The following is a 23,522-nucleotide window of genomic DNA, read 5'->3' on the forward strand; positions in this document are numbered from 1 at the left end:
TTCTTCTGGTCAAATTTGTTTTTGCAGAAATTCCAGTGCCTATAAAGTCTCAGCAGAAGTATAATGGTACTCCTCTGAGAGGCAGAGCTTTTTCTCATAAGTCTGTATTTGCTTTGTGAGAAATTCTAGTGTTTATCAGTTATGAGATTGAATGTAGTTTTTGAAAAAATGCATTCCTGAATAGGCTTGGGAAATCCTGGCATCTGCGAAGGAGACACAGATTGGGAAGAGTGCCCTTAAATTATGCAGCTGTTCATTACCAGAATTATATGTCTCACGCTGCCCTTTTGCAAGGAAAGGAACAGTGCATGGAGTGAACAATCACTGAATTATAGTACAATAAGACCGACCTCCTAAAGTGTCACATGCATGCAGAGGAAGATAAGAGAGAGCAGCTTAAGTTCTTGGCATTTTAAAGAAGGCAATCAAGAGCCCTTTTGAATTCTCTGCTTCACTTCTCAGTGCTTCATCTACATTTTGTGCCAGGCTGACAAAGCATCCCATTCATGTGTCAGCAGTCTCCTCTGTAAATGCAGGAGTGTTAATAGCAAGCTGACTCTGCAGATGCTACCATTTGAAAACACAAATGCAGTGAGCCTTGCACAGCCTTAATATTTATATAAGTGACCATTTGATGCTTTTCTAAGCTCAGTCTCTCTTAGTAAGCAAGTGGATCACAGTGCTGTTTGCGGTTGCCAGAGCTGAGATCATTTGGATTGTTTGTCTGGGCTTTCCTTTTCTGGTGCTTCTCAGAGTAACAAAAACATAAAGATGTAAACAAGTGTAGTAGCTGCTTTGAAGCTATGTCAAGATGAACTAAATATAGGGCAGGAAAACAGTGACCAATATGGGGCTTGCGTTTTTTTTTGTGGTGGAATTGCCCAAAAAATAGGGCCATGTTGCACGCCCTCTTTCTATGGAAAGACAAGCATACGTCTTGGAGGAGGAGGAGGAGGAGAGAGGAGCCTGAGTAGCTGTCAGATTTTCTGCCTTATGTCCTTAGCTCTGGTATCCCTCTCCTTTAATAGATTGTGGCAAACCACAAATGCCCTCTGAGGCTCAGTGTCTTAGAAGGCCTCATCCCCTTTGTGAACGACGTCCAACTATCATGGCACTCTCATGCCAATGGGATGGTTGTCCTTGCTCTGACTGCTGTATTATATGGTTTGGGGGGCATTGAGTGTCTCTCTGCTGCAAAGTCTCCAAATTTCAAATTGGATGCAAATTGGATGCATTTCAATTGGCAACCCTAAATGCCCAGACTCTGAGGATGAGAACTAGAAGGTCACTCCTGCAGCAGCAGCTCTTTCACATTGCTAGTTCTCTCCCTACCTTTGCAAGTTAGTTTTGTGGCAGTCCTAAATTGTGTGGGAAGGAAGTTTGCTATTGCTAATTTTAACCGGAATATCAGCAGTTTTCAGAGCAACATAACATGCTCAGCCTTCAGCTACAGTCCTAAATACACTTATGAAGATATGAGGTTGTTGATCACATTTTTACCTGTGTGGTGTGTGGAAATCAGTATTGGGACAGCTGGGAGTGGTGGTGGGGAGAGGCCAGAGGTATCCATACCCCTCAGGGTATGCAAACCAAATGATGGAGGTTTGGGGCTTGATCTCTGAACAATTAAAAATATGTTCTGTGATTAGATTATTAACTATTACCATTAACAAAACGGATTGAGGTGTTCAGAAGCATTCTAGCTATCCATATGTAAATTAAATCCAAGATATTTACATCTTTTGATGTCATGCTTATATCTAATAGGACTGGTGATGATGATAAAGAAAAGCAAATATGTTCAAGGCCATGCCACACAATATATTTACTGGATAATAGCCTGCCCCCATCATTTCCTTCCCAGTTTCTGCCCCTTCCCCTTGTAAGGAGTTCTTCTCCAGTTAGTCCAAACACTAACATCAATATAATTTCCTTAAATCCCTGATTGGACAAGTACCCAGATAAGTAATGTAACTGGTGTGCGGTTGTTTGGAAGATCTCCTCTTGTCTTCTTCCACAGCATTCCCTCAGCAGCTCAGTTTGTAAGCCTCTCCAGCTGCTGCCTCCACCCAGACCACACTTTAGACTAGAGACAGGCAGCGCAATTCTATCTTGCTCTGGAACAGGCAGGCCATGAGCCTGAGCTGTATCCAGCATAAGATAGGATTCTCAGCCAAAGGCAAGGGGAAACTCTTCCCCTTACCCCTGGGTAAACCACTGCAGCCCCAATGGGTCTCCTTGGACTTGCGCCACATCTGAGCCCCGGTCTCCTTGGACTTGCGCCACATCCGAGCCCCGCCTCCCACTCCCCGCCCTCCCACCCCTGGGACCGCCCTCTGCTTGCCCTTCGCCCAGCCTGGAACACCTCCCTCCCCGCCCTCCCCAGACCCCTGCGTCAGCCAAGCTTGGCTGACGCAACCTACCTGGGGCAAGCCACCAGGGAGGCTGGATGCAGCCTCCATGCTCCAGCGCACCTCCGTGCACTGGCACACCTTGCTCCTGAGGAGGCACGAATGTGCTTTATGGCACGTTTGCGACCCTCCTGGGCCGGTGCAAGGACGCTTTAGGATTACGCCCAGAATGTATGAAGCAGCTGCTAAAGGCTTCGGTACGCACTCAGGAACTGGATTAGACAGTGCTTCAAATGAACACAAGGTGTTTTTTGTTTTTTTACAATAAAACTGCACTGAATAGCAATGTTTCAAAACAGAGTCCAGAACAATTTTCAACAGTTCTCCACACTAGCAATCAGCTCTCCACACTTCTAAAACATAGGAAGGAGTGTCATGTGACCACTACTGATGCACCCTCTTTGTGATGCTCCCCCCCCTTTGGGTTGGGGAGATAAATCCTAGCCAAGAAGACTTCCATCACAGCAACCTGCCTCTCCAGGAAGGTGGTCAGCATTCACTGTGTGATCTCCACAGCTCCAACCAGCCTTCCAGTGTCCTGCAACCTTGTTGTGCAAGGCCCTTCAGTGTGGATAAGTTGTTGAGAACTTGTTCCTAGTAGGCTGCAGTGCATCATCAGTCCTGGGACTCCCTGTCCTAGAGGGTGAGGTTCTCGCTCATCTCCCAGTTCACGCGGAGGAGCTCCCAGAGAATTCCAGGCACTGCCAAGTCTGTTGGCTCTTCAGGTGCTGCATCCTCTCCACCAGTTATCTGAGTTTTCCCCTGATTGACTTCTGCAAAGGAGAAAATGGCTTTGAATGGCGGATTGTGCAATCCCTGCTGCAATCAGTGCCAAGGTTGGGAAAGACTTCTTTTCCACGCTCCTTGGTGGCACTTGTCAGATGCCCAAAAGGCAGTCTCCCGCCCTACTGGCCATTCCCAATCTTTCCAAAACTGTCCTCCGATGGAGTTGGAGCGTTCACCTGTATCTTCAGATGCCTATTGGAAAGGCTTCAGGTGCCTGTTGGAAATGCCCCAGGGCATTTAACGATTCACCTGATGTAAACATTCTTTGCAGCAGGGGATGAACTTGAAGTTGATGGGCAGCAGGTTGAGAACCACTTCTTCCTCACCATCTGGTTCTTCCTCCACATCCTTTGGTGCAGCACTGCACCACCCTTGCTCCACCTGCTTGGCTACTGCTTCCAAGCATGTTCTCGTTCTGTGGGAAATGCTCTTTGCCACTTGGGTTTTTGCACATTTGGCCTAGGCCTCACTCATTGAGGAGTTCAAGAAAGGACAAAACAGAGTATGTTAGCTGTGTTAACTCTGATAACAAAAGCATGGTGCTTCGGAAATTTCTAACCTCTTATCTCTGTATTTGCTTGTGTGGCATAGAATGAGTCAAAGTCAGGTCTGTGTGCTACAGATAACTCCTTTTTAAATACCAGAGAAGAAAAACTTCTGATTTGGCCTCGAATTGTCAACTGCAAATAGAAAGCTATGTTTATATCTCCTCTTGTTGGAGAACAGCTCACTTGGTCTGATTGTATATCTACTCCTCACTTCATAGCACAGTCCTATGCATGTCTACTCAGAAGTAGGTCTCATTTTATTTTATATTGAGTGAGGACTATTCCAAGGAAAGTATGCATCCGATTGCAATCTCGGGGCCCAATCTCATCTAACTTTCCATTGCCGGTGCAGCCACAATGCAGCCCTGAGGAAAGGGAACAAACATTCCCTTATTTGGAGGCGGCCTCCTTGAGAGCCCCCCTACGGCAGGATGCAGCACATGCCCTGTTGGCATGGCTGCTCCAGCACAGGAAAACTGGATAGGATTTGGCCCACAGTCTGAAAACTCCAGCTTCAGCATTGCCTTAAATGGCACCACCTGAAGTGGTTTGTTTTTGTTAAAATTACCCAGCTTTTTTAAAAACAATAGCAACCTTGCTTTTGAAAAAAAAAAAAAAAATCTGTATTTCTTTGACATTTGGTGCACATTGATGCAAGGTGTTATCAGTAGAAGTTATGGTATAGAATGCTTACCTGAAATGTAAAAACAGCATGGTTTTTGATCTCTCTCTCTGAATGTCCAAGCAAGTTCAACTTGAGTCTCACAAGCATTTGGCTGGGATTGGGCAGCCTGCCACAATCTGTTCTCTTAGAACAATATTGATACATTTGAATGAAGTCTTTGTCTTCAGAGCACAGAAAAAGAAATCTAGCAGTTTGAAATTCGGCTTGAAGTTTTAACATTGCTTTAACGTTCAGTTTGAAGACTTTTAGAGCACTAAGCTGTGCACACACATGCTAGAAAGCACATATTCACACCAGCTCTCATAGAAGAACACTAGTAAGCTTAGCTTTTATATTTCTTTGTTTTTCATTTTGAAATCAGTTTTGGGGTACACATAAGTGTGACTAACAAATAGTAATGTTTTAACTGAGTTTTAGTGGACTAACTGCATTCTAGAGTTTAAAGAGACATGATATCAAAGCACTTCCGGATTAACACATTGCAAAGGTCAGATTCCCAGAGAAAATCATTTCACAGCAGTTTTTAGATGAACACACACACCGTGACGTCAATAGCAAGTATGTTGCATTTCACAGGTTGCCTTACGAAGGCCACAGAACATCATCCGATGGTTATGGATGAGGTCAGGTTTGTGTGCAGTGCCATTGGCTAACTGCTGGGGGTATATTGTATATGATGGATGTATGAGATGGCCTATTATAAAACAACGGATGTTTTGAACCCACCAATGAATTGTCTCCAAATGTGTTTCAAGGAGGGAACCCCAGATTGTAATAAAAGTCAGCTAAAGGAGGCGTTACACGCTTCTCTTCTTCCCACTTCTGGTGCAAGCAGTTTCCTTTGGGGCTTCTCTTTTCCCCACTTCTGGTGCAAGCAGTTTCCTTTGGGGCTTCTCTTCTTCACACTTCCTATGCTCACAGTCTCCTTTGGGGACGTGGATGGATTTACAATCTTTTGCTGATGGATTTACAATAAAAGCCTAGATTTGATCACTGTTGTCTACTGAGTTTGCTTTGGTACCTGGGATTACAGTGCAACATCTGAGATCTCTTGTAACATCTAGGATCCCTTGTAACATCTTGGTTTTTGCACCTTGCAACACACATGAGGTTTCGTATGTGTTTCAGTAACCATTTTGCCCTCTGCCAAAAGTTCCTCCTTTATAAGGAATTGTTAATATCCCTTAAAAAAATGTATTTGAGGGGTGGGTGTCAAAGAAAGAGGGAATGAGTCCACACTCCCAACAAAATTTGGCCACAGCTCTCTGTTGCTCATAGTCAGGGGTGTAGTTGAGAGGAAGCAGGGCAGAGCAGAGCTCCAGGATTTCTTTTACAGCAGGAGCATTGATGTCATAACCAGGAGTCTCCAGATGCTGCCTTTAAATTTTTTTTTTTCTTCAAAGGACCATAATTGAGAAAAAAATATTGGGCTCAGCAGTTGAAAACTGGAGAATTTACCTAGAAGCATTTGTTAATGTCTAGATCTTGATCCCATTGGCAGTTTGGGTAGCTATCCTATTTTATGTTAAGGCTACAATCTTATGCATAGGTAGTAAGCCAGGTACTTAGTAGGACTTAGTTCTGAGTAAACATGCAGAGGCTAGAACTCTAATATACTTTCATATTTATCTGGGTTTTTTTTTTAAATTTGAGCCTGATGCAAAACAAAACAAAACAAAACTGATGCCTCCAGCTCACTTATGGCCCGATCCCATCGGGCCCACACCAGTCCAGCACTGGCGCTGAGTGTCACAAACATGCCATAAGGCATGCCTGTGACACTCATTGCTGGTCTGGTGCCAGCTCAGTGCATGCTCAAACTGAAGGAGGTTGGTTGCACACTGCCTGGAGCTCTGGGTGAACGCCGGTAGAGGAGCAATAAGTCAGGATGGGGGGAGCAGTTACAGAGAGGGCAGGAGGAAGGCAGAATGGGGGTGGGAGCAGGTGGGAAGGGGGTGGAGATGGCGGCAGGCTCTGCTGCTGTATCCTAACCCCCCCTTCCCAGCCCAGAAGACCCAACATGGGTCTCTTTGATTCTTGGCCCACTCAATAGCAAGTGCAGATCCAAGGAGACCCATTGGGGCTGCCTGGGTCTTACAGGGTAAGGAAGAATGAGTTACCTCACCCTGAGGAGACCTGGCTCTGCATCCCAGCCCCACTGGATGCAGCAGTTGCCATTTCCCACTACAGCCCTGGGCACTGGGAAGCATTGGATTGGGCTGTTAACCAGTTAAGGCATTTGATCAACATGAAGCCATAAGATCTTGCCACATCCCTCTTCCCCCTCCCTGCCCCATCAGAAATCTCACAAATGGCAGGAGTTATTTCATAAACCATATCAGCATCTTTGAAATGTTGCCATTTGTATTATATGGAATTTGTTGTTAGTTATATATAAATATTGAAGCTAAGAATTTATGTAAGAAGATGTTTATATAAGGAAGATTCCTGGGAAAGCTCTATCTTCCAATCATTATTTAAAATTATTTAGCTGGTTTTAGATGGATTATATGCCCACAAAACAGTAGGAATAATTTGAGAGCATAGTTATGGTGCTGTCTGAGTTTCCAAAGCATATCACATACTACCCAATTACTGCCCAATCCTGTCTGGGCCTTGAACTGATGGAACTCATTCTTTGTCAGAATAAGGCCCTGGCTGCTGGTGCAGCTGCTGCTGCGATGGCTCACAGGGGGTCCCAGGCACATGTCAATAGAGGGCTGAGCCCCACTGAAGCAGGTAGGTCGGCAGAGGGGGTGTTCTGGGGAGAATTTGGGCAGGAATCAGGACTAGCCGGGGTTATGTCGAAGGCAGGCCGGAGATGGATATCTGTGTCAGCAGCGGCACTGATACTCTATGACCCCGGCCAATTGGACCTATTTACATTTACACCAGCCACAGAGTTGGGACAAATTCAAGTTGGCCCACTGGGGACCAGGCAGCAGCAGGGTAGGTAAGTAAAACAGTTTTTTACTTACCTCCCCAGCCAGCCCAAAGCATGCAGAGGATGCTGTGCCAGCACCGCTGCACACTCTGGGCCGACCCAAGATAGAATTGGGCTGTTACATATCTTACAACGAAGTATTACTATCCCTGCATTGAACAAGGGGGCAAGGATGAGGCTGTAATAACAATTATGTTCGTGGCCTGCCTATGTAAGATTTATTAAGTAAGATTTCAATTGAAAGCCCCTGGTTGACAACGGGCAGCCCAATCCCAAACTGCCCAGCGCACAGGCTGCAGCGGCACTAGAAATGGCTGCCGCTGCATCCAGTGCGCTCCAGGCAGCCGCTGCCTCCTCCTTGGGAGAACGGGACTTGCATCCCCTTGCCCCAGGTAAACTGAGTAGCCCCGCAATGGGGTTACTCAATTCCATGGCGACCTGAAGGTCAGCATAGAATCAAGAGCCTCCGTGTTGGGCGGCCAACACAACACAGAGGCTCTGGATCTGGCGGACCAAAGCTTCACCAGTCCTGCCTCCCTCCTGCCTTGCTCCCTCCCTTGGCACGCCTCTTCCTCGCCCTCCCTCCACCTCCCCTTGCCGTTTAATGCCTCCTCTCCACCTCCCCCCAAGCCCCCACCTTGCTTCTCGGCGGTCCGCGCAACCACCAAATGGCAGAGCTCTGGCACTCCACCAGCACTAGGGCCTACAAACGTGCCTTATGGCATGTTTGGGACAGTGCATGCCGGTGGTGAGCCAGCACGTGAAGCTTAGGATTGGGCCCTGAGAGGTTCCACTCCTATCCAATTTTCCAATGCCAGTGCAACCGGTGCGTGTGCTGCATCCTGTGGTGGTGAGGCAGTCACAGAGGCATTCTCAAGGTAAGGGAACATTTGTTCACTTACCTTGGGGCTGCATTGTAGCTGTACTTGTGCTGGAAAGGTGGATAGGATTGGGCCCTCAGTCTCTTAGCTGCTGCTGTCAGGTGGGTTGATGTTGAGTACAAAGGTAAGCACCAGGCTCTGTTTCCTTGTTCCCAGCTGCATTTGCCCTGCCTTTCTTTTTCTGGTTGTCTAGAGATGTTTTAATAATATGAGAAATGATAGACTGCAGATTTTTTTTGACATTCTAGCTTGTGAGTTCTTATTAAATGTATTGTTCTTAATTGTTTCAGAATCAGTTAATTAGCATTGAACAAAATACACATGTAATATATGGGAATAAATTATGTGCTCACAAGTTTATATTTCAAGCTGTGACTGCTTTTAGGACCATTTAAAGACCTTTCTGCTGCCCTCTACTTGCTTGAAGTAACTTTTCCCTTTGATATCAACAGAGAGAAACATCGAGAACATGGCTGTTGTTTTTTTACCATTGTGGAGGGCAAACATTGATATTTCTGTCCAGCACATGCATCATTGTACTTCAGCAGAAGCTGAAAATATAAAAGTTACTTATTGATCACAACATTCAGGGGAACCAAAAGATGGCTATCTAAAGGGAATTTGACTATAGAGCCTCATCTCCACCCCCATTTTAAAGTTTCAAGGTTGAAATTTCATTCCAGAATTCTGAAACGTTAACTATTGCTAACCTTCAAATGAAACCTTAAATGGTATATTGACTGGGAGTAGAGCAGGATAGCCTGATAGCATTGTTCAATTGCACCGTGTTTCCATTCTGAACTGTGTAAAAAATGTAACTCCAGGATAGGCTCACAGTAGGGGGTTCTAAACCTACTTGGAACACTTTGCCTTTTATCAACCTGGACAAGAGATTCCACTTCCCCGCCCATGTCCTGGCTGTCCCCACCTTCTTCTGTTCCCTCCTCCAGCCTCATGCAGCCTCCCACCTCCCCTCCATCCCCAGCCCCTCCTCCTGGAGCCTAACTGCCCTCCTCCCACAAGTCTGCTCCTCATGTTGGTTTGGATGCCAGCTTCTGGATTGCCACAAAGTATTTTGCAGCAACACAGAAGCAGCCTAAAAAAAAAAAAAATAGTCAGCAAGCACGCACACACACAAAGGCAAGTTGCAGCTCAAAATGATGAGTCTTCATGATTTGTGTTTGTATGAGAGTCCTGAGTCAGAGCCCCAAGTTGCCTGAGTCAGGAAAGCACATGATTCAAGTTCCCACAAGTCTGGGAAAATGTGTATTTTCGTGACTCGAGTCTGCGAGTCCTGAGTGCCTACCCCTGCTCTTCATGTCTGCCAATGTCTAAACTGCAGTAGGTGGCCACATGAATTGGAACCTTTTCTGAGATCAAACTGTAGAACTTGTCGGCCTTTTCACTGCTGAGGTTCAGATGTCAAGCTAAAATGCTGGTGTTTCAGAGGGCAACTGATTGTTTGTGAGCATGCGTTTCAGTAAAAAACATTTGAAAGTGGCCAGTTGTTGTCCTGGATAATTCTTTCTTTGTATTGTTGCATCTGATGTTGATTGGGTTTTTTGTTATGCTTTACCTTTTGTTTACTTAGCACCTTGTCAGGCTGGAAAATCAGGGCATAAATATTGTAATAAATAAATGCATAAATATGTGGAACGGAATCTTCAACTTTCTTGTGCAGGTAGAACAATGCATTGACCTGGGGACCTATGTCCATTCATGCATATTCATATACTACCCTGCCTGTAAGAACTAGTAATCTCTTTTTTGCTGACTGAATCTCACATAAATGACATATCATAAATGTACCAGATGCCTAATTTGAGTAAGAAAAAAAGTGAGATATTGACGTGATTGTTCAATGGAAGAGGCATTTATCTATTCAGAGAATGTAATGGTGCAGAAATGTAGTGCATCATCTTAAAAAAAGAAGAAATGGAATAAACCTGTCAGATAGTGAGTGAGTGAGTGAGTGAGTGAGAAATGTTCAAAGGAAAGATTTTGGCACATTTCTGTGGCACAGAAAGGTTCCTTCAAGTCATAAAAAAAGCATCTGAAGAACAATTTCATCTTATTGGTACTTATTGGTAACTATTGTATTTACTACCCCTAAGCACACTTACCTGGAGGCAAGCCCCAAAGAAATACATGGAAACATGCTTAAAAGCAGAGCACTTGTTTGCAGTAGGCACACATGAGTACTTACATGAACTTATACATCAAATTCGTTACTGAGTTCTTAATGTGCAATATAGATGAATGCTCAAGAGCCGCTCGAAAGTTGCACAGAACCCATAGTGTACTATATTCACTGACCTAATAAAAAATGTGAAGGGTGAGAAATAAAGATAGACAGAGAACATCAAAGGAAGTTATAACATTTCATGGATGGGAAAATAGAGAGTTCAACCAGAAGATCCATGGTTCCCTGCACATTAGCAGCTGGGAGGATGGAAAATATGAAGATAAGAGTGTGCCTTCTGAGCAGCAGTATGGGTTTATTAGTTCCCAAGGGGAGAAAATATGTATATTAATATAGAAGTTACATAAGTACACAGTCAAGTAACTTTTTTAAGGTATGAGTAGTACTGTTCCACTCAGTGGAACCATACATAACCATAAAAGCACTCATGTGCATACATATTCTACAGAATTTTAGCCGCTGATAAACTCAATGGAGATAGTGCTTTCTTGACATTGATGTAATGTCATCCATTCAGCAGAACTTGATTTTAACTCCCTTGAAGCATGGTAAAATAGAAAATAACTGAAGTATATCCAATGTCTCAATAAAATACTTGAATTGCAATTCTGGCAGATACAGGCATTTTAAGACAGTTGAAAATGGTATAACAGAAGCATTGTTCTACATATGCGTATCTTTTGTTGCATTGTCATCTCTGGTCAAATAGGTTCTGCATGTTTTTGATACATTACAAAAGATTGTACTACTGTAACTTGGACAACTGCAAATGTGGGCCTTTATGTGGATTGTTTGCATTACGCACTAGTGAAAGGGAAGGGTACTCGCCTACTCGCCCTGCAAGCACAATTGCTACAGGAGATAATAATGGGTCAATTATGTCTGGAACTGAATACAGGTGGAGCCTGTTTATCTATGGATTTTTCATCCACGGATCTGGCTCAGCACAGGTGCCCTGGCATTCCAGGGTGGGGGGAGGGGGTGGGGGTGTTCCCGGGGGCAGGTGGGTGGGGAGTGGGAAGCAGGGCTGGGTTCAGGACCCAGCAGTTATGTAGGAACCTAGCCCCATTCCCAGGTGGCATGGAGCAGCTCCAAGCTGTTCCATTCTGCTCAGATCCGCACCAGCTTCTGAGGTGGCACAGATCCAAGTAGCCCCATTGGGGCTGCTGCAGCATTCCCAGGGGTAAGGGGAAAAGTTTCCCATTGTCCCAGGCTGAGCCACAATCAGCCCCAACTTTGCACTGGATACAGAGCATGACCTGCCTGTTCTAGCGCAAGTTAGGATTGTGCTCAGTCTATTAAATTAGCAGATGCCAGATCCACGGATACTGAGGTAGCATATGTATCTGGAGAGCAGGCAGAGCAATGTCCATAGAACCAGCAGCAAAGAGACCTGCCATGTTGGTACTGAGGTTTTTTCCCCTTAAATTTTGGAACATTGCTTTGCATTCTAGAAACCACAGTATGAACATAGAAAGGTTCAACACCATGACAAACACACCATCATTTCTTTAAAATGTTGGCAGACATCCATAATATTTTAATCTACAGAGGATTAGGATGAACAGATAAAGGTAACCACAGAAAAGTTTAAATGACTTATTTAGTTCCTGTGTTTGCGGTGTTTTTTGTTTTGTGCTGGAACTTGACAATGTATTTTGAGTGACATGTGGAAATCTGTTTTAATCTATTCCTATGGAGATGTGCATGGGCACATCTAATAAAATGATTGGGCGTGCCTACATGGGCATACAGAACAGAAGGCAAAGTTCCCTAGTACTCCAGTGCTACTTAACGAGTAGAATATTCAAGAATATTCAAGTATTATTATTATTATTATTATTTATATACCACTTTTCAACAAAAGTTCACAAAAGTACATCTCTCAGGTACCACCTGTGAATATTATTATTATATTATTTTATAATTATTATTATTATTATTATTTATATACCGCTTTTCAACAAAAGTTCACAAAAGTACATCTCTCAGGTACCACCTGTGAATATTATTATAATATTATTTTATAATTATTATAATATTATTTTATTATTATTATTATTAATAATAATAATAATAGGATTTGTAATCCACCTTTCTCCCCAAAGGGCATCCGACCTAATTCTAGCTAGGCACCTACCAACTGAGGCCCTTGCACACAGAACATGTGGACCAGGGGTGTGCAAGTGATTCTTGGTTCAAAATTAAGCTAGTGATGGTCCCCAGTGAAGGAGACTGTTCACTTTAATTCTCCACAGTTGCATGGCTTAATTTTAAACCATGACCAACTTGTATGCCATGACAGCTTCTAGAGGCACTGAAGACTTAACCCCCTCCCTGGTGCCTCCAGTAAGTTAACAGCTCTCACTTGCAGCCATGTTGGAGGCCTTAGATCAGTGGTTCCCAATTTATGGTCCATGGATCACAGGTGGTCCGAGAGACCCTGAGAAGTGGTCTACGAGGTCTCGGTGGGAATAAAAAAGATAGCCTTAGATCATTTTCAACCAGGAAATGAGAAGGTGGAAGAACTAGCTGCAGCTAGTCCATTCTCCACCCTCTCTGGTGTTCTATGGGGAAGCATCTTGCCAAGCAAGTGTTCCCCCACAGACCACCAGAGAATGGACTGTCCACAGCTGGCACTGAAGTGTCAGCTGCAGCTGTGGGCAGTCCACTCTCTGCTCTCTCTGGTAGTCCATGGAAAGGGGCATTCACTTAGCAAGACACTTTCCCACAGACCATCAGAGAGGATGGAGAATGGACCAGACACAGCCAGTACTTCCAGCATCTCACCAAACAATAATCCTTGGACGACGACGACTACTACTACTACTACTACTACTACTATTATTATTATTATTATTATTTATTTACTACATTTACATCCTGCCTTTCTTCCCAAAGGGACCCAAGCCGACTTACAACAATAAGTAAAGAATACAAAAAACAAAACACAAAGTTAAAAACACAATTAAAAACATGTTTACTAAAAACATCTTAAAAACAGCAATAAGACATTAAAAAGTGTCAAAAAGCAACAGCAGCAAACTTTATAAAAGCCCCAAGCCTGTAACCAGATGTTTAAAAAGATGTTAAAAGATATTATAAAGGACAAGAACTCAGAAGGCTTGTCTAAAAAGAAATGTCTTCAGGCCTCACTGGAAAGTTTCAAGAGAGGGAGCAGTTCATAAATCAAGGGGGAGGGAATTCCACAGTGTTGGTGCCAGTACTAAGAAGGCCCGATTTCTTGCTGCCACCCCATGTACCTCCCTGGGCAGCTGCACTTGTAAAAGGACCTTCTCTAATGACCTAAGGCAGCAGTTTTCAAACTCTCTGTGAGAGTCTGAGCCACTCCAAGTCTTTGCGGGGGGCGTGGAGAAGGCAACGATGCGATCCCCAGGATCGCGTCACTCAGGGGTCTGCAGGGGCTTGGCTATACTTACCAGAGCCTCCTGCAGCCTCCCGGGGGCAGAGCCCTGCGTGACCATCTGTAGGGCTCCCCACAGCTTCAAAAGTGAAAGTGGTGCAATTGCGTCCCACCCCTGCAAAACCCGAAGTGGAGCGTGATCACTCCACTTTCATCTCTTAAGCTTCGGGGAGCCCTGCAGATGGTCGCACAGGGCTCCCCACACCCCTGGGAGGCTGCAGGAGGCTCTGGTAAGTACAGCCAAACCCCTAGAGGCCCCTGAGTGACGTGATCCTGGGGATCGCGTTGCTGCGTCCTCCCTGCCCCCGCCCCTTAAGGGGGCAGAGGCCAGGGCCCTCAGGCTGCAGCATCACGACGCCCCAGTTTGAAAAGCCCTGACCTAAGGGGATGAGTCGAATTGTATGGGAGTAGGCAGTCTCTAAGATACCCTGGCCCTGAGCAGTATAGGGCTTTAAAGGACCAGCACCTTGAATTCAGCCCAGAAATGAATGGGCAGCCAATGCAGCTGCTGGAGAAGTGGCCGACAGAGTCAAACTGTCTACCTCCAGTAACTACATGGGCCGCCGCATTGTGCACTAATTGCAGTTTCCATACCACCTTCAAGGGCAGCCCCACATAGAACGTGTTATAATAATCCAACCTTGATGTCTCCTTGGCATGGATCACCATGGCCAGGTCTGCACAATCCAAATACAGCTGCAGCTAGCGCACCAGCCGAAGCTGAACAAGGGCCCCCCCCCCCGGCTGCAGCTACCACCTGGGAATCCAAAACCACCTGTGAGTCCAGGTGGACCCCCAAGCTGCGAACCTGCTCCTTCAGGGAGAGGGCAACCCCATTCAGTGCAGGACGGTACTCCAGAATGTGCATCGAGAATTTCTGAACCAGGAGAACCTCTGTCTTGTTCAAATTTCAGCTTTTTAGCCCTCATCCAGATCCCCACCGCCTCCAGGCAGTGTTCCTGGACCCCAAATACAACCCTAGAATCTGGAGGAAAGGAGAGGTAGAGCTGGGTGGACTACCAAATTTGATTGTATTTTTTTGTGTGCAGGGGGGTGGGGGGGTTGCATGTGGTCTATGACAATTCCAATTTTTACCTCAGTGTTCCACGGGCTCATAAAGGTTGGGAACCACTGCATTAAATCATTCTAGAAAGTTCAGCATTTCTGTCAGCTGACCAGATAGTTCTGAGCATTTAGTATAACTGGCTTTGCATTTTTAACACTGTGAAAACTATTGGAAAGCCTAATAAATTTTTATTCATTTTGTCTGTCTAGCAGCAGGATAAAGCATTTCAATGAAATAGAGCAAAATATGTGTTAATAAAGTGAATATTAATCCAGCTCTGTGGGTGCTGAGATTTTATTAGCAAATATTTCAAATGTAGAAGGTTCATTTCAATCCCCCGAATAAATTTTTAAAAAATTTATTTGGGAAAGATGGAGAATGCAGCCAAAATGCTAATTTGTAAGAGGCAAAATTAGTTGTGGTAATGTTGCCCTCAGCAGTAGCTTCAGCAGTTAAAAAGATGGATGTGGTCCATTCTATGAAATAGAAGGTGCGGATTTATAAAGATGTGCTGCTATCTGTTCTCTCGGAGCTATAAAGTCTGTCTAAATAACTGTATTCTCCCAGGGAGAGAATCTGCTGCTTTGGCTGCCATTGTGTTGTTGTGTTTGGACCATCTCCATCTCCAAATGTTGACTTTCTGTCTGTGACCAAAGAACAGAATCTGTGGGAGATATGTGTAAAAATGTAATCCCTATTTATTTGCTAAGAAAAGGTTTTGTGGAATCCTGCTTGGTTTCTCCTCTGTCATTTTTTTCAAGGTGACTGCTGGCATCTAGAATGTGACAACGATATTCAGTCCAAAAACAAAGTTGTTTTATATATATATATATATATATATATATATATATATATAAGCGATAGTTTCTTGTTTGGAAAGGTGGACCCTCCTACTCTTCATGCATATTAATCCAGATGATTACTTGTATAGTATGTGAATCAAGTTTAATAAACAACAATGGAATATTGAGAAAGTAAAAGAAAGGGAATATAGACAGGAGGATTAAAATCAAAGTCCTAGCAGATTAGTATATACCAGGACCCCACTTTTCTCTCCTGTGGTGCTCTGCTTAGATCCAGCCCCATATTATGACATATAGCAGTGATTTTCAACCTTTTTCATCTCACGGCACACTGACAAGGCATTAAAATGGTCGAGACACACCACCAGGTTTTTGACAATTGACAAGGCACAGCATGCTGCCAGTGGGGACTCACATCTCCCACTGGTCCTATTAATAAATGACCTTCCCCCAAATTCCTATGGCACACCTGTGGACCACTTGCAGCACACCAGTGTGCCACAGTACAGTGGTTGAAAATGACTGACATATAGCTCAATTTTAAAACCCAGGCAAATAGCAAAAACAGGATAGTCATTGAGTATTTGGTGTGTCATTGTCGCTGGCTAGCAAACTTCATTTTGCTTCACCAAATGGTAAAGTTGTGCGTTCTTGGTTTTAGAAAAGAAAAATTGAAAAACCAGAATGCGATGAGGAAATATAGAAGAGAGAAGGATTATGCACTTCCTGTAGGGTGTTTTTGTGGGGGGTGTATGGGTAGGGGCTTATGGGTAGGGGCTAAAATGGGAAAAACAAATTAACACCGCTATAACACATCCATGAAAAAATAAAACTGTTTTAGCCTGCCACCATTTATGCGTACAAAGTGAGCATGAAGAATTATTGCTGTCCAAATCGTCAGAGAGCCTGTGACTTAAACATGATTTGAGGACATCAGCTTAGGTACTGTGCCATCTATAGGATCAGGTTCTGACAGTTTTCTGAGCCCATCTCAAGCTATCCCCAAAGGGCACAGAAGATCCCATATTTCTGTGAGAGCCTTGATCAATCCAGTTTAGTTTTATCTGATTGTCAGCATCTCTTCAGGATTTTAGAGAGGACTCATTTCCAGCCCTACTTGGAGATACCAAGGTATTCAAGGTAGCACTGAGCTATGCCGCATTCCATATTTAGGCTAAGGCTTGATCCCCAGGTGATTGTTCAGTTGTCTGATTCATCCTGACAAATACCTTTACATATGTCCCAGAAGTGGTAAAATGTCTACACTGGGCTTCTCTTCACAAGTGGCAATGAAAACATCTTTGAATAAGATTTTTCTTTAATGTTGAAGTCCTGACTCTCCTCTAGTCGGGATAATTCCCCACCCTTTGAGTGACAGGCATTTGAAGCAGCCGGTTGAAAAGCAGTTGCTCAGTTTGCCAGAAGCTACTTGCTAATTGCAGCAGTGAGTAAACTCAACACAAGAAGAGTTTAGCTTCTGGGTAATATAATTAGATAAAAGACCACTAGAATCACCACCATTAGGAGACGGCTAGCACTTGACTGGCACTTGCCTTCCACCTGTCTATTTTGGAGACAATACAAATATGTGGCTGCCTGACAGGTATTAACAGAATAAAAACACGCAACAAAAGGCATTTTTTTTTAGTAAGTCAGATATAAATATTTACAAAGGCAATTTTAAGGAATTCTTGCTTAGGTACTACTGTGTTTGCCTTCGAAATATTTAAATTTGGAGACAGATGGCTTGTACGGTTTTATCAACACTTGCGTCATTATGTATTCAAGCAGCCAAGACTGATAACCAGATTTATTCTGGATTGTTTGGAGAACAAATACTTTCGGTGGGAGGAAGGGAGGGAGAATACGTCATAGGGGAAAAACTTGATACAGAGATCCTAGTGACATTTTTATGAAGAGAAGGGCAACAAATTAATGCAATTATGAAATTAAAGCAGCAGGAGCAGCTTTTGAAGTGGTGTCATCATTGTATACAGTGATGAAACAACTTCAAAAAATTGAGAGAATGCTATTGTTCGGTGATGGTGGGGGAAAGAGATAATTACCAGTAAGTCAACATGATGCTTTCTTTCTGTGCCGGCAAATTAAAAGAAAAGAAATTTTAAAAGGGGAGAGAAAGAACCAGGCTGTATGTATTCTACAAAGGATCCTTCTTACTTAAGCCCATTCATGATAGTAATTCTTTATTTCAGTGGTTCTCGAACTTTTTGGCTCGGGACCCACTTTTTGGAATGACAATCTGTCTGGGACCCACTGGAACTGATGTCATGGCTAGAAATGACATCATCAGGCAATTAAAATAAATACTTGTGAATTAAATAAATAAAAATTAAAATAAATACATAATTGTGAATAATTAAACAAACAATTAAATAAGGGGTGATGAATTGGGGAAGCCAGCCCTGTTCCACCAAGTGAATTCTCTCTGTAGGCTACCTGCAATAATCTCGCCCCCCCCCCCACAAAAATCAGTAAGGGGCAGGGGCAGCCTGGAGGCAGGGAGGAAGCAGTGGCGCGATCCCCAGGATCAAGCTTCCGGGGGTGCGGCGAACCCAGTGCGACCTGCAGTAGGTCTCCCCGCAGCAGTGAAAGGCGCTGCTGCCTTCCCCCGCCCCTGCTGCCTCCCCCCTCCTGCCCATGCAAGAACTTAGTGGCTCTCAAACTCTCCCAGAGAGTTTGAGAACCACTGGACTATGCAATGCCCAGTTCAGTTTAAGTTTTTATATTTAGTGATTTGGGATGAAATCAGTTTTAAATTCAGCATGCTTTTTTGTTTGGACTAGATTGATCTTTTCTCTAAAAAGTATTAAAACCCCAGAGAGACGAGGAGAGGAAATTAGGCTCCTCTGGAGGGGGGGAGGCAAAAGTTTGGACCATCAGGACCCACCCAACTTAACAAGTCTAAAAATGAAAAAAAATTCACCTTACCAGCTGAAGCCTCTGTTTTTATCCTTTTTGGGGGGGGGGGGCTGCCTTCTAGAGCATTTGTGGAGCTCCACTTTCATTAGATCGGGACCAATCTGGTGGCCATGCATTCTCTTTTGCCTGAACTGCAACATTTGCAAAGACATATTTGTTTACTTGTGAGTAAACACAAATGTCAAGCGGGCAGCGCAATCCTAACTTCTGCTGGAACAGGCAGGCCAGTGGGCCTGCACTGTACCCAGAGCAAGTTTGGGACTGACTGTGATTCAGCCATGGGAAAGGGGAAACTTTTCCCCTTACTCTAGAGAGAGCTGCAGTGGCCCCAATGGGTCTACTCAGATCTGCACCACCTGACAAGGTGGTGCAGATTCAAGCAGAATGGAACAGCCAGGAACTGCTCTGTGCTGCCCGGGAATGGGGGCTAGGATCCTGGCCCCGCCTCCCATCTCCTGCCTCCTGCTCCCTGCTCGCCCACCCACTGGCCCGCCTGCCATCTGCCCTCCCCCAGCTCTGAAATGCCTCCTCCCCACACCTCTGCCCACACCCCTAAGACCCCTGTGCCAGCCAAGCTTAGCCAGCATGAACCTAATGTCTTCTGCTGCTGCAGAGGCTGGATTTGGCCTCTGCAGGCCAGTGCACCTCTGCACTGGCGTGGCTTACTTCCACAGAGGCGGAAAAGCGCTTTATGGTACGTTTGTGACCCTCCTGGGCTGGCGCAAGGGACTTGTACTGGCCCAGGGTGCAGTTAGGATTGCGTCCTTAGTTTCACTTTCCATAGGGCTCATTTGTCAGCTTGGAGGGAGGGATTTCCTGCTGGGATTTTTTGGGTGGGCTCCGTTCACTGAATCGGGACCATTCTGCTGGTGTTGGATTCCACTCAGCCTGCCCTTCTCAACGAATCAAACCTCACTAAGCTTGAGGCAAAGCACCTTGTTTAAGGTAACATTGGGGGACAGGAAAGTTTGACTGTGTGACTTGCATATGCCAGTTATCACTTGATAGGTGATTTCATGCCAGACTTCCTTTCTGCATCCTAAATTTATTTCTTTTTTAATTAAGATGTTACTTTGTATTCTTAGTGACAATGAACTAGTGCCAGCACAATGTTAGCAAAGTGGAGACCCAATCCTATCTTGTAATCTGACAACATAAGGTTGGGCCCACCATCACACTGCCATCACACAAGCTGTGAGGGCTCACTACAAACAGCCCCTGCCTTCAACCTGTGGAATCAACTAGTATAGATTAAAAGAAATAAAATTAAAATACCACCACAGGTATACAAGCAGTTTGGACCAGACATTTCATTCAGAGAGTGCTGCAAATCCTGAACTTAAAATTTGAGTCCTAGTGGAAGCAAAAGTTTCTTTATTGCATGATTCAGCAGATGCCTGGCCTTTCTGCATGTCCTTAGATTCTTTAATCAAAGTGATGCAGGTATTTCATGGAAGAGAAAAAACAGCTAGCAAAGGGAGTATTTCCAGCATATTGTTAACATTTCCAAAGGTTAATCTATAGGTTAAATGCTGGTTATTTTCTTTTCTGCTGACAACAGCAGTGTACTTTTAATTGGGTTCTCTCATTTTTTCACACAATAATACAATCCTAGAGGCTGCACACGGCCTACATGGGCCTCATAGGAGCCTCCAGAGTGACGGGAGCGCAGCTCCTGTCACCTCCGGAGAACTGGCCTCTGAGGCATTTAGAAACCTTTCTGAGGCCCGTGGAGGCTGCACGCGGCCTCCACGGGCCTCAGAACAGCTCCGGACGAGACCAGAGAAAGACTCTGGTCATGTTCATAGGTGGGTGGAGCCCAAATTTCATGTGATTTGGTTCCACGCAAAATTTGGTATTCATGTGGGCTCCAGGAATGGAACCCTCACAAATAGTGAGGCTCCACCTGTATCGGACTTGATGCTACCCTGGTATACAACTGCATTTGGGGAAATGTTACAGACCTGTACTTTTAACAAGCTACTATGTATATTCTTTCAACAATGATAGTCAATGGGACTTACTCCTGGGTAAGTGTGAGTAAGATTGTAGCCTAAGAGTGTTAAAAATGTTCCTGCTTGATGATGTCACTTCCAGTCATGACATCACTTCCGGTGGGTCCTGACAGATTCTCATTCTAAAAAGTTGGTCTCAGTGCTAAATATGTGAGAACCACTGCTCCAGCGGACTTTCTGAAGCCTGCAGAGGCGACGCAAGTCTGCCCACGGTCTCTGCGGGCTTCAGAAAGGTTGTTTCAGGCTGAAAAATGTGACTTCCAGTTTCCCTCAGGAAACCAGGAGTGATGTTTTAATGCCTTTTAAAGCATTCTGAGACCATCTGAATGCAAACGTCATTTTGCATTTTGAAGTTGTGTTATTCAGCCTTAAATGGCCATTCTGAAGCTCACAAAGAGCATATGCATGCAGGGTGGATGTGCACAGCCTCTGTTGGCTTCAGAAAACCTTCTGGAGACCAGCAGAGTGCAACGCCAGTTGCCTTCAGAGAGTGTAGGTTGAGTCAAGTCTGGCTCAACATGGATCCAGGGGATCACTGGCTTTCCCACTAGCTTTTCCCAATGGCTTTGGAGCCGGTGCTCCGCTGCTTGGCGGTTGCCCAAACCACTGGGCAGCAGAGAGGTAGGTGGGGGGAGGCAGGGAGGAGGCATTCCAGGGCAGGGGAAATGGGGAGAGGGTGGTGAGGAGGCATGCTGGGGGCAGAAAGCGGGGCGTGAGGAGGGCAGAACTAGTGGAGCTCAGCTGTACTAGATCCTGAGCTCCATGTCGGGCTCCGCAGAACTACCTCTGCTGTTGGAACTTTACCAACATAAATAATCATATATTTAGAGTTTCAGGTATAAATTTATTGATAGAATTGAAAAACTTTGAGACAATGCCCTATCTTGAATGTCTTTGTCTTCCCACTGCACCTATGATCATCTGATCAATAACTCTTGTGCAGCTTTGCTCTATTGAAAATTATGTAGAGAAAAGGCTACATTTCCTGCTATGTGTCAAAACTGCTCACAAAAATTTGATGGCTGGCCATCCCCTTTGAGTTGGTGAAAATATAAAAAGGCTGTTGTCTATTGTGATTGTGATTTTGTTTTGTGCTGTAAAAATATGACTTTTTAAAATTTGTTTTAGCAAATACCAGGAAGCAATTCTCTAATTTACTGAAGGCTGTTTAGCTAACGTTTTGTTAACCCTATAGTTCTTGTGCATTTGTCCAAGCTAAGTTCAGACCACATATCCATGGTTGGGATTCTCCACAATGGTTTGACCCCTGCTTCCATACATTCATCCAACCTTCTGCGCAGAACCTGTACTCCTCTGATCATGCAGAGGTAGCTTATGAGCATGTAACTTGTACTGTACATTGTGTGCAGAAAGCTGAATGATTTGATATGGAGACCAGAAAACTTCTGTCATTTACACACCCAACAGTAAATTAAGGGCACAATCCTAACCAGCTTTCCAGCACTGACATAGCTGTGCCAATGTGGTGTGCACTGCATTATGCAGTGGGGAGGCAGTCAAGGAGCCCTCCTCAAGGTATGGACATGTTTGTTATCTTACCTTGGGGCTCCATTGCGGCTAGGTCAGTAAATTCCACTAAGTTAATGGGGGTTACTCCCAGGTAAGTGCATATATGATTGCACCCTTAGTGGCAAACCTCTGAAACAGCTCATTGCACCAAGCAACCAAGTTTCATGTGGATTTTTCCTGTTTGGGGGATGATACAGAGTTGAATAGTGTAAGAACATAAGAACAGCCCCACTGGATCAGGCCATAGGCCCATCTAGTCCAGCTTCCTATATCTCACAGCGGCCACCAAATGTCCCAGGGAGCACACCAGATAACAAGAGACCAGTATTCTGGTGCCCTCCCTTGCATCTGGCATTCTGACATAGCCCATTTCTAAAATCAGGAGGCTGCGCATACGCATCATGGCTTGTAACTTGTAATGGATTTTTCCTCCAGAAACTTGTCCAATTCCCTTTTAAAGGCATCTAGGCCAGATGCCATCACCACATCCTGTGGCAAGGAGTTCCACAGACCAACCACACGTTGAGTAAAGAAATGTATAAGAACAATATAGTCATGTGAGATATAAATTTATAAATTATTTAATAATGCTAACTATCTCTTTTTTTTTTCCCTCCACCATGTTTTCCTTGTTGCCTGAACCCACTCCTCACTGCAGATGGACCTCTTGGCCCTCGAGGATTAGCTGAAGCCACTGAGATGTGTACTCAAGAATGCTTGGTTCTAGGTCACTCAGACAACTGTTGGATGCCTCCCACATTGGGTCCGTATCAGCAGCAAAAGTCTCCACTCTCCACTTTTGCACCCCAGAAAGAATGGGTAAAGAAAGACAAACTGGTGAATGGTCACACATTGACAAGAACCTGGAAAGAAGATAGCAACAGAAACCAGTTCAGTGACCGAAAGCAGTTTGGCTCGGGTGAAGGCCAATTCAACTCTGGCAATCACATGACTGACATTCCTTTGGCTAACTTGAAGTCCTATAAACAGGCCTCAGGAGCAGTGGAGAGTCCAAAGGAGAACCAGCTATAAGGAACAGCTTCTTTGGAACAGTGACTTTAGCCTAGTTAGACTTGCTAATAGTGTGTGCGTGTGTGCGTGTGTGTCAGAGCTTTATGTACTGAGTAGACCTCTAGAACTATGCGTCACATAGCAGAGATATGCATAACTTTTGGTAGTGCCATGGAACTGCGACTCAAAAGAGCATTTCTACTAGTTGTATGGTTTTGTTAAATAGACATAAACTCTTGCAGAGATTATCTCCAGTTTGCAAATATCTTAATTTT

At 44.5% G+C, this 23,522-nt stretch overlaps 1 protein-coding gene across 1 annotated transcript in view; it reads left to right on the top strand.

The window, feature by feature from the left end:
* PCDH9 (protocadherin 9) overlaps positions 1–23,268 on the top strand; it is a 963,386-nt gene extending 940,118 nt beyond the window's left edge. Inside the window, exon 4 of the mRNA XM_066620738.1 lies at positions 22,895–23,268. Coding sequence (XP_066476835.1) covers positions 22,895–23,268 — 374 coding nt within the window. The remainder of the gene's footprint in view (positions 1–22,894) is intronic.
* The last annotated feature ends 254 nt before the right edge of the window (positions 23,269–23,522 follow it).

The sequence above is a fragment of the Tiliqua scincoides genome, chromosome 3 (assembly GCF_035046505.1).
Source record: "Tiliqua scincoides isolate rTilSci1 chromosome 3, rTilSci1.hap2, whole genome shotgun sequence".
NCBI lineage: Eukaryota > Metazoa > Chordata > Lepidosauria > Squamata > Scincidae > Tiliqua > Tiliqua scincoides.